At 36.5% G+C, this 11,343-nt stretch overlaps 2 protein-coding genes across 2 annotated transcripts in view; one reads left to right on the top strand and one right to left on the bottom strand.

The window, feature by feature from the left end:
• The first annotated feature begins 425 nt into the window (after positions 1–425).
• On the top strand, positions 426–1,590 carry LOC107562109 (alpha-aspartyl dipeptidase-like). Its single transcript, XM_016246675.1, has 5 exons — positions 426–564; positions 639–812; positions 1,019–1,078; positions 1,277–1,359; positions 1,454–1,590. Exons 1-5 carry the CDS (start codon positions 463–465, stop codon positions 1,518–1,520), a joined length of 486 nt encoding a protein of 161 aa, XP_016102161.1. The 5' UTR covers positions 426–462; the 3' UTR covers positions 1,521–1,590.
• A 978-nt stretch (positions 1,591–2,568) lies between these two features.
• The window catches only part of LOC107562103 (integrin alpha-V-like), a 26,151-nt gene continuing 17,376 nt past the window's right edge, over positions 2,569–11,343 (bottom strand). The window contains exons 13-25 of the mRNA XM_016246667.1: positions 11,123–11,260; positions 9,883–9,950; positions 9,635–9,782; positions 8,890–8,982; positions 8,670–8,749; positions 8,093–8,173; positions 7,662–7,767; positions 7,389–7,547; positions 7,003–7,128; positions 5,959–6,072; positions 4,231–4,338; positions 3,859–3,978; positions 2,569–3,541 (exon numbers count right to left, since the gene is read on the bottom strand). Coding sequence (XP_016102153.1) covers positions 3,443–3,541; positions 3,859–3,978; positions 4,231–4,338; positions 5,959–6,072; positions 7,003–7,128; positions 7,389–7,547; positions 7,662–7,767; positions 8,093–8,173; positions 8,670–8,749; positions 8,890–8,982; positions 9,635–9,782; positions 9,883–9,950; positions 11,123–11,260 — 1,440 coding nt within the window. The 3' untranslated portion in view covers positions 2,569–3,442. The remainder of the gene's footprint in view (positions 3,542–3,858; positions 3,979–4,230; positions 4,339–5,958; positions 6,073–7,002; positions 7,129–7,388; positions 7,548–7,661; positions 7,768–8,092; positions 8,174–8,669; positions 8,750–8,889; positions 8,983–9,634; positions 9,783–9,882; positions 9,951–11,122; positions 11,261–11,343) is intronic.

Raw genomic sequence — 11,343 nt, 5'->3', positions numbered from 1 at the left:
AAAAAAGAAGGCTTTAAAAAGATTGGTATCGGCGGATACTGCTTTCTGTGTTCGGCCTCAAAAATCCTGATCGGAGCACCCCTAGTATATTTATTATGTATATATAAACACACACACATGCATGTATACATTTAAGAAAAATGTGTTACATTTATATATTAAATATATTTTTATATAATATAAATTATAAGAATATAAATATATACAAGTAAATATTTTCAAAATATATGCTGTATGTGTGTGTGTGTGTATTTATATATGCATAATAAATATACACAGTACACATATTATGTAAACAGAAACTTTTATTTTGGATGCGATTAATCATTTGACAGCACTTATATATATATATATATAAACTAATACAATTGACAAAAAAAACCCCTAAACATTAAACTAAACACACTACACATTTCATTTATGATTTAAAAAAAAAGTGAGTGTGCGGTCTGACTTTGTGCTATGCTGGTTGTGTGTCCACTAGGTGGCGGTAATACATTCCGCCTGCTGAAATCTCTCTATGACAACAAGCTGGTAACTGAGATTAGAAATAGAGTTTTAGAGGTGAGTTCGTGTCTGTTAATCAAAGTCTAAAATACAGTGTAATTGCCTATAACAGGTGTAGTTGTTTATTTTAGGATGGGATACCTTACATGGGATCAAGTGCAGGTACCAATGTCTCCACCATCAGCATCAACACCACCAATGACATGCCCATCGTCTATCCACCCACATTTGCTGCCATTGGTTTAGTGCCCTTCAACATTAACCCTCACTATGTGGATGCTGATCCCAACAGCAAGCATATGGGGGTACGTTCAAATGATCATGCACAACACCACAACTCCATTAAGTAATATTATATGCATAAAATCACCCCAAAACATGTATTTTACATAATTTGATTGCCATGAAAAAAAATAATGAAACTTATCGAATATATCAAATATAATAAACCAAAGTTTTCAGGTAGATCCTTCAGGCTTCATGAACGCAGATTTGATTTTGCATTTTACAGGAAACACGTGAACAGAGAATTGTCCAATACCACGAGGAGCCCGACACACCATGTGTGCTGGTATGTTAACATGTACAATACTGTTGGGGTCAGTGAGACAATTTAATGCTCAATATAGCTGCATTTATTTGATCAATATTACAGCAAAAACAGTAATATTCTGAAATTAAAAGAACGAACCGTTTTCTCTTTGCATATATTTTCAAATGTAATTTCCAGCAGTAGTTGAGCTCTACCACTATATGCTGTTCATGGCAGGGTCTTCGGGAAGGCTCAATGCTCATAGTGGAGGGAAGCAAAGCCACCTTATTAGGGAGCACCAAAGCACGACTGTTCCAGAGGTAATGCAGAGACTCTTGCTCACGCACATGGAAAATATAACAGGAAAAAAATGATCCCAAATAGACACAGTGAGACTGTGGATTTCTTTCTCAGGGGGAAGCATACTACGGAGTATGAACCGGGCAGTGATCTCAGCTTCTTACTGACAGATGCACAGTGAGCTGCTACATTATGTGCAATGCAAACATTTTTACAATAAATGATAAAATCCACAATTAAGTTTTTGTTTCTTCATTTCCTTCATCATAAGCAGTTTTGTTTAGAGTACACAAAAACAAAAACTATGGAAGCACTGTAGAATTTAAAGATGATTATTCTTGTATTTAAAGCCTGCAGTTGGTTATTCATCAACCAGACAATTGTTAACAGCTAAACATATCCTGTGAGGTCAAGTTCATCACTGTAGATTAGAAAATGGTGTTATGATAACAGGACCTTTGGACAGCAAAAATAGGTACTAAATTCAAGTCCAGCTATATTCATAAATAGGATCAACTACCAAAATAAAAAGAAATGCAACTACATCAGTATATTTGTTTATTGAATTACAGAAGCATTAACAACATATTGCTAAACAAAATCGTGGGAAAAAAAGAAAAGAAAAGTCAAAAATAAAGTCAAGAGTCAGTGATCATTTTTAAACATGGTAGATTCTCAAAAATACATATTTTTGTTGCTATAATTATGTTCTATTAATTTTTTTTTGACAAACTTTACAAACAAATGAGAATATATTCTGTATCATTTTAATTGTGGAAAATGCATAATTTTGATTGAATTATAAATGCATACAATTTTTCATTTAGACAACATACTTATGGCAACCCAATATGGGTAAATTCATATGGGCAGCAGCATTACTATAATACAGTAACATAAGAAATCCAGGTTTTTTTACCCCCAGTGTTATGGGTTATGTATTTCAGTATATCTGAAGTCAAAATTAAGACCAGTAACTATGAACCACAACCTTTAATCCACAGAATCATTAATTAATTAACCGTTTTCAGTATAACAATTTAAAAAAGGCCAATATTGTTCCAGCCTCAGTTTTCTAAATTTAGATGTTTTTCCATACCATCAAACTGTTTTATTTTTATCAATTAATATTAATCCGGATACATCACACTAAATGGATTTTTTCTATTCTAATCAAAATGTATTTGGGTAAAATAGATCTTTAAAAAACAGACTAGTGTTTCATCTATAAAAATACTTTTGACCAAGAGGAATATTAAAACTAAAGGCGAGTTAAAACATTATAATAAAGGTGCTCTGTCCATAAGGTGTAGTTTTCAAAATACAAAAATGCTACCATTTTATTGCTCTACTGTGCAAAGATATTATTGTTTCTTTTTATAATACAAATTCAACCAAATGCTCTAAACGCACAAACACAACCCTGCTCTAAAATAATGTGTTTACAGTAGACAAAAATAAGAATATTTTCTTAAAAGAATACACCTTACGCCCCAAATAAGAAATCAAATCCCTACAGCTGAAACAATTGCAAAGAAAACAGATAAGAACTGAAAGTCCAAAGTCCTACAGAAATCCCCCAAACAGCAGAAACTGAGCAGTGATAAACAATAAAACAAAAGTTTCTCCCACAGAAGAAGCAGAACCAGCAATCTAATGATGTACCAAACTACCTCACATGTAAAAATCATGATCTCATTTTGTATTATGGTTCATTGCCATTATTATTTTTGTTACTTGTAAACCATTTGAAATGTATTATGATTTTAAATGTGTTATTCTCTATACCCGACTGAAAATCAAATCTCGTCTTAAGACTCAGTGCAGTTAAAAAAGGACAAGAGCGCAGGGGAAACGGGACTGGCACAGGGCTTTAGTCCTATTAACAGAGCATCATGGTTATTCAAACCACCTCAGCTGTGTACCATTCAAATGACGAAAGCCATCTCACTCATCAGGGCTGTCTGGATGATTAAAGGCTGACCTGCTAATAAAGATGAAGGATGTGTTGTACTCTCATCAGCACTGCTGTAAATCAGGCACACACCTGCTGCTGTGGCATTATTGAGTTGGAACTGTGAAAGACTAGTGAAGATGAACAGCTCAGGCTTCTGTGTTTCTGTCTCCGTTCTCCTGAGGCTGAAGCTGCTCTTTCTCTATGCTGTCGTCCTGGGGTGGCCGCACACGTTTAAAGAAGCCCAACTGAGGAGAGAAATCAAGATGGAACCAGTCAATGATATTTGTATGCATAGTTCAATACCAAAACTTCCGTCATTGATACAAATACCATTGAAAATGAAGTAAACCACAAAAGAGACAGATTTTTTTTTTACATTTTACATAAAATAAATAACTATTGAATAGGCCATGGAAACGCAAGTGATAGTCACTGATTAGAGGCTAAAAATATAAAAATAATATTTTTAATATTTATAAAATTAGCAACACTAATTCTGACATCCATAGTCCATCAAACTCTCAATCAGTCTAAGTTATTTGACTAGTTTACAGCTGTTCACCTTATACATGACAAAGATGAGCAGAGCCAGGAGCAGAAGTCCGGCCAGGACAGCCAGAGCCACCACCCATCCTGGGACAGGCTGAGGGTTCTCTGAATTCCAGATCACCTTCAGAGAGGCCTGCAGGACAGAGATATGTGATAGTGACACTGACATGATCATACAACCCTCAGTCGTGATCAGTGAAGACAGTAAAAAAACACCATATATTCAGTGCACAAATGTGTTATTTGTTTTTGGTTATGATTTTTTTTCTTTGCTTTAAAAAGTCTCATAAATAGTGGTTAACCCTTCCACTCTTTCTGACCCAAGAAAATCCAAGAAAAAGATCAAAGTTATGTCCCCTTTACATTGATGATTATAGGAACTTACCGATGTTGTGCTGGCTGGGAGCTCAGAATACAGATTTTTATATGGCATCTCTATGACACTGAAGGATGCTGAGGAGCGAACATTGTACGATTTGTTTTGACTTTCAGCCTAAAAGGAAAGAAAACCACTACTGTGTTTTAAATGTATTAGTATTTGTGCAGTGAAAACAGGATGTTAAAGATCCCTATCCACCCACATTTGCTGCCATTGGTTTAGTGCCCTTCAACATTAACCCTCACTATGTGGATGCTGATCCCAACAGCAAGCATATGGGGGTACGTTCAAATGATCATGCACAACACCACAACTCCATTAAATAATATTATATGCATAAAATCACCCAAAAACATGTATTTTACATAAATTGATTGCCATGAAAAAAAATAATGAAACTTATCGAATATATCAAATATAATAAACCAACGTTTTCAGGTAGATCCTTCAGGCTTCATGAACGCAGATTTAATTTTGCATTTTACAGGAAACACGTGAACAGAGAATTGTCCAATACCACGAGGAGCCCGACACACCATGTGTGCTGGTATGTTAACATGTACAATACTGTTGGGGTCAGTGAGACAATTTAATGCTCAATATAGCTGCATTTATTTGATCAATATTACAGCAAAAACAGTAATATTCTGAAATTAAAAGAACGAACCGTTTTCTCTTTGCATATATTTTCAAATGTAATTTCCAGCAGTAGTTGAGCTCTACCACTATATGCTGTTCATGGCAGGGTCTTCGGGAAGGCTCAATGCTCATAGTGGAGGGAAGCAAAGCCACCTTATTAGGGAGCACCAAAGCACGACTGTTCCAGAGGTAATGCAGAGACTCTTGCTCACGTCGGAGTTATATTAAAAATTGTCCTGGCCCCTCCAAGCCTTTCAATGGGGGTAAGCGGGTGTTGGTTGTCAACAGTTCAGAAGATGTGAAATAAAGTGCGTGCATCCATAATGAAACGTCCCTCACACGGCTCCGGGGGGTGAATAAAAGTCTCCTGTAGCGAATCCATGCACTTTTGTAAGATATATATCCATATTTCAAACGTAATAAACACTTTTTTCTCACTTCCGCTGACTGTGGTACGCGGAAGACGTTCAGGCGGATGACGTAAGACGTATGCGTCGTGCGCGCACCTCTGAGAAATGCAGGAGCAAAGGAAACAAAGTTTCCTCACTTTAGCAAAGGAAAACCAGTCTTCTCTTGGCTTATATCGAAATCCTCTGACATTTTTCTTTACAAATCCTCGTTTTGTGCTTCTAATTCGTGAACGGCATTTTGTTTTGTCTCCGCGTTCGTCACTAATCACGCAACGCCAACGTCATCTGCCGGAACAGCTTCCGCGTACCACAGTCAGCGAAGTGAGAAAAAAAAAAGTGTTTATTACGTTTGAAATATGGATATATATCTTACAAAAGTGCATGGATTCGCTACAGGAGACCTTTATTCACCCCCCGGAGCCGTGTGAGGGACGTTTCATTACGGATGCACGCACTTTATTTCACGTCTTCTGAACTGTTGACAACCAACACCCGCTTATCCCCATTGAAAGGCTTGGAGGGGCCAGGACAATTTTCAATATAACTCCGACTAGATTCGTCTGAAAGAAGAAAGTCACATACACCTAGGATGCTTTGAGGGTGAGTAAAACACAGGCTAATTTTCATTTTTGGGTGAACTAACCCTTTAAGGCTTTGCAATGTCAGTCAAATTAATTGTTTTTACCTTGAGAAACGTGCTCACGGCGAGTCTGGAGTAAATAAATAGAATGGCACTCTGGCCTTTCTCCAGCCGGCCGACCCAACACTTAATCTCCTGACACTCCGCATTCCCACAATCCTGTGTGGATACACACAAACCATTGTACTTGCATGCATACTGGTGTAAAGGACAGTTCAATGACTCATACTGACTGCACCTACTGATGTGTAGAAGGGTAAAATGGTTCCCATAAAAAATGGTTTGATGGTTTGATAACCATAATAATAGTTCATATATTTTATATATATACACTACTGTTAAAAATCTGTGTTTGTGTTTCTCTCCTGCATTTCTGATTAAATAACTGTAGCCTTGGTGAGCATTAGAAATATCTTTCAAAAATATCAAACAAAAATTCCCTGAACAACTTTTGAACAGCGAAGTGTATACATTTCAAATTCAATATAAAACTGTTCCAGGTAATTCACAGACAATGGTGGTTGTCAAATGGCAACTGTTAAAGCTGTGAACATACCAGAATCTCCAGGTTCTCTTCCCCTTGTTTGTCCTCTAGGTCTCTGCGGTGGACGCTTAAATAGAATGGCACTCTGGCCTTTCTCCAGCCGGCCGACCCAACACTTAATCTCCTGACACTCCGCATTCCCACAATCCTGTGTGGATACACACAAACCATTGTACTTGCATGCATACTGGTGTAAAGGACAGTTCAATGACTCATACTGACTGCACCTACTGATGTGTAGAAGGGTAAAATGGTTCCCATAAAAAATGGTTTGATGGTTTGATAACCATAATAATAGTTCATATATTTTATATATATACACTACTGTTAAAAATCTGTGTTTGTGTTTCTCTCCTGCATTTCTGATTAAATAACTGTAGCCTTGGTGAGCATTAGAAATGTCTTTCAAAAATATCAAACAAAAATTCCCTGAACAACTTTTGAACAGCGAAATGTATACATTTCAAATTCAATATAAAACTGTTCCAGGTAATTCACAGACAATGGTGGTTGTCAAATGGCAACTGTTAAAGCTGTGAACATACCAGAATCTCCAGGTTCTCTTCCCCTTGTTTGTCCTCTAGGTCTCTGCGGTGGACGCGGTGTCTGTTCCTCCCCTCAGCTCTGTCTCCGCTGGCAGAGGTCTCATTTTTGTCAATAAATCTGGGATTCTAGGTGAAAGCAAAAGCATAGGTTTATCCCTGGAATATTAGATGAGTTCCTAATTTCAACCAATTTCTGAACAAACAAAGGTTTTAACCATCCATGCAACTAATTTGTCTGTCCACACTGTAAAAAAAATCCCATTTGTTGGATGTTACAAAATGTCACAGCCAGTCAGAACATAGAAGATATTTAACATACAGCTTGTGTGGAGTGGGGTTACACCGGTTATTAACAACGTATGTATACTTGATTGTGGGATACATACAGTGACATTAAGCGGGTTGAGCTCCCTGTTTGAGCTGCAATTCATGTTTCCGTCCACTTCAAACTTGGTGATGTAGAGCAGAGAGCCATTGTTGAATCTGTATGGCCACTGCACATCTAAAATGGCCTTACTGAAAGTACTGGGTCCTGTGTTCCTTAGCTAGTAAGATAAGTGATTACAGCAGCAAAAAAAATAATTAATGAAATTATGCACTGCTGAAGTTTAATAAATGTATAATGTCTTTGACCAATGATCTTTACTGCATTTTTTTACCTCATAGATGTGCTGTACAAGAGGTCCAATATCATCCTCCAGAACAGGATTCTCTTTTGGCTGCCAGTTAGCGATGGGTAAAAACACCTGCTCTGGCGCAGACACCCTACACAGGATAGAGCAAAAGAATACACAGTGAAGATCGTGTCTAGTAACAGCCAATTATAATGCTCAAGTTCTTTTTTTTTTTTTTCATCATTCAGGTTTTTATTGACATGCTTAATCCATACTGGATCATTTTCACTTTCTTAATTCACATTCTTGGTCATATTGTGCAAGTCATTCTAAAAAAAGTTTGCCCTCTTAATCTAAATGTCATAACTTGTTGCAACTTAAAAGTAAAATGTGTTCTAAATGGTTCTAAATTTTAAATCTGTTTACAGAATACATGTCACACAATTTTAACAGAAATATGATTTAAATGATCATACCCTCTTAATTTCACTTTGGCCAGCACAGCAAGCTTTGTGACAACAGAGACCAAATTGCTGGTATTGTTGAACTGATTTGAGCTGGAAGCAGAAGGGAATTATTCATTTCCAATAGGTGGTGCTGTTGTTTTAAAAACTGATACATTTCATTAAATTACAGACAACGTGATAAAATATTACTATGGACCACTCTTTATGTTTCAGAAATGCACTACAAATCATTGTGGTAAAGACAGGCGAAGACATGAGGGTGTAAGGAAAGAGTGAGAGACAAAAAGCAAACCAGGATGTTCTCACAGAGACACAAAAAATAGCAGTTCCCTGTAATTAACGACACTAAAAAAACCACTGGCAGTCAGCAGGAAACTGTAGCATTAGAAGCAAATGCTGTCTGAAGTTTTACTGATTTAAATAAAAAGACAGGAAGTGAAACTATACATTTAGGGTGTCTTTGCTTTACATTTGTTCTAATGGCCCTCCTTGGGCTACTGATGGCTCACCAAACTCCATTTAATTAACATTGCACAAGCAAATCTATCAACTATATTATTGTAATAGCAAGCATTAATTCAAATACCTCTGTATCTGCAAGTCAAACTTGACTTCTGTATCCTGTTCAGAGAGCTGGTGCACACTGAAGCGCAATCCTGCTATTATCTACACAAACAACGCCATTTTACAGAAAAATATGAAAGGAAATGGCTCATTTATGTTACAATAAGCAACATTACATTTTTTTTTTACTTCTGGTACAAATAAATATGCAGACACTTTAGTGAGGAAAGTCTGTTGGTCACCTTAGTTCCTCCTTTCATTGGGTTCCCAAGATCACAAACCACCACTCTGGTCTGATTCTCTTTCTTGAAGGCACAGGACAGTCTAGACAATGTCTGAGATACAGAAATAACATATGGACCTTCAAACAATTCTAAATGATGTCACAGAACAGCATAGAAATATTACTGATAAATAAAAGTACTTTTGACTTGTCCCAAAATTTGTAAAAACACTAAATTACACTAAATGGTCTTAATGAGGCAATGCGGTTATGCGTTATTTTAAGGTGTCTATGATCCAGTGTAATTATATATTTAAGTTCTGAGTATTGTTAATTAACTACATGTACTTAACTGTATGGTTAGGGTTAGGATTAGGGTTTGGATTAGCATTGCATGTTACTTGCATGTAATTATGCATAATTTGTTGTTATTATAATAGTAAGTACATGTAGTTTGTGACAAGGTCACTGTAAAATAAAGAGTTACCGGCAATGCTTTCCAAAGCAATGTTCAGCTTGTATTTTTTTTTTTTAAAGTGCTTATAAATCTTCCTTTAGGTGATCTGACTACTGTCCAAAGAAACTTTTGCTTGTGATTGCAAATGGAGCGACAAGTTACCAGTAAGATTACCAGTTTAATTGTTATTAAACCTGGAACATCTGTTAAATCAGCTCTTTTAATACAACATTAATTGTCTCATTACAAGGAGGTCACAGTAGGGAGGACAGTGCACTTTATGAGGTGTAGATGGGTCACTGCTTACCTCACTGTTACGCACAACCCCAATGAAATCTGCCTGAGATGGTAGGGTGACGGTAAGGTCGGCCTCATATGCCCCCTCTCCTCCATTCTCTGCTGTGACCTCTAGGGTCAGGGGGTTATCGTCACCTATGTAGATCTCTTTCTGGTCACTGGAGCACAAAACAACATCAAAAGCACCAAGTTAATCTCCAGCTCCACACCACCAGACAAGGCAATGGAATTTAAGGCTGAGATGAACCAATGACTCACCTCACAACAGACAGTTTTAAGTCTGGCTTGCAAATATTGTCTTCACCACAATCCAGGAGAATGTGAGCCTGGAAAGTCACAAGGGATTATAGCAAAATAAAGTGAGTTTTTATTTTTATCCAATGCCGTTTAATGTTAACCGTTTGTGTAAATCAGCATGTAAGTCTTTGGTTAGTAGAAGATTTGATCTTTTGAGCAGCTTCTGCACAAAGTCTCATTCAGGGTTCCCACACTTTAAGACCAATTCATTCTTACGGTTTTCCAGTAGTTAGAAAATACTATAAAACTAAAAAAAAAAAAAAAAAGAGTCAAATAATTAAAGTTAATTAAAAAAATGAATTATTTAGACCAATTTGCAAAATCGGCTCCACCAATTCCTTGAAAGTTTTCTCACAATGAAAAATATTTCAGAACACTGCATTAAAAAAAGACTTATTAGGATTTTAATTATTTCCATGGCTTTTCTAAATGTAGAAAACATTTTAAAATTCCCTGCTACTTTTAGTTTGTCCATGTCCATGGGAAAAGATTTTAACTCTACCATGTCAGCCATGTATGCAGTATAAACCACGTTCATCTGTTCCATTGTCATCCTTTCCTACAGACGCAGAGATCTTTCCGGAATACACGAAAGATGCAACTCAGCCCATGACAGCCCCACCCAATGAGGAAACAGAGTGCTCATTCACCACCGCTCAAAAATCTGAGGTCAGGACGATTTTTCTTTGAAAGAAATGTATACTTATCTATTAAACTGATGTATTAAATTCATAAAAAAATATCAATAAAGACTAGATTTTATGATTTGTTATGATACAGAAGATTTCTATTTCAAATATTAGTTGTTCCTTTTTTTGGTTTTCACAAAAATATTAAGCAGTTTTTTTTAACACTGATAATGTTTCTTAAACATCAAATCAGCATATTAGAATGATTTCTGAAGGATCATGTGACACTGAAGACTGGAGTAATAATGCTGAGAATTCAGCTTTACCATCACAGGAATAAATTACATTTCAAAATATATTAAAATAGAAAACAGTTATTTTGAATTGTAATAATATTATATAATATACTGTTATTTCCTGTATTTTTAAATCACACAAATGCAGCATAGGTGAGCATAAGAGAATTCTTTCAAAATTACAAAAAAAAAAATCTTACTGACCCCAAACTTCTGAAAAGCAGTGTATATGTAGTGCCCCTGTAACCAGAGATCTAGTGTGGGAAACAGCTGTACCTGCTTGGTGACATTTGTAGGTGTAGACTGGTCAAGGATGGGCAACAGGCCGGTCTTATCTGCTGCTGCTTTGTAATTCAAGCTGTACTCCATAAAAACAGAAATGGGTGTGATCTTATCCCTAAATTCAGAGTCATCCTGTTAAGAGAGAGAGAGAGAGAGAGAGAGAGAGAGAGAGAGAGAGAGAGAGAGAGAGAGAAGGGGGGGGAGAGAGAGATGGG

This window comes from Sinocyclocheilus grahami, unplaced genomic scaffold (assembly GCF_001515645.1).
Source record: "Sinocyclocheilus grahami isolate Dianchi unplaced genomic scaffold, SAMN03320097.WGS_v1.1 scaffold807.1, whole genome shotgun sequence".
Classification (NCBI taxonomy): Eukaryota; Metazoa; Chordata; class Actinopteri; order Cypriniformes; family Cyprinidae; genus Sinocyclocheilus; species Sinocyclocheilus grahami.
This window is presented reverse-complemented; position numbering and strand designations above follow the sequence as displayed.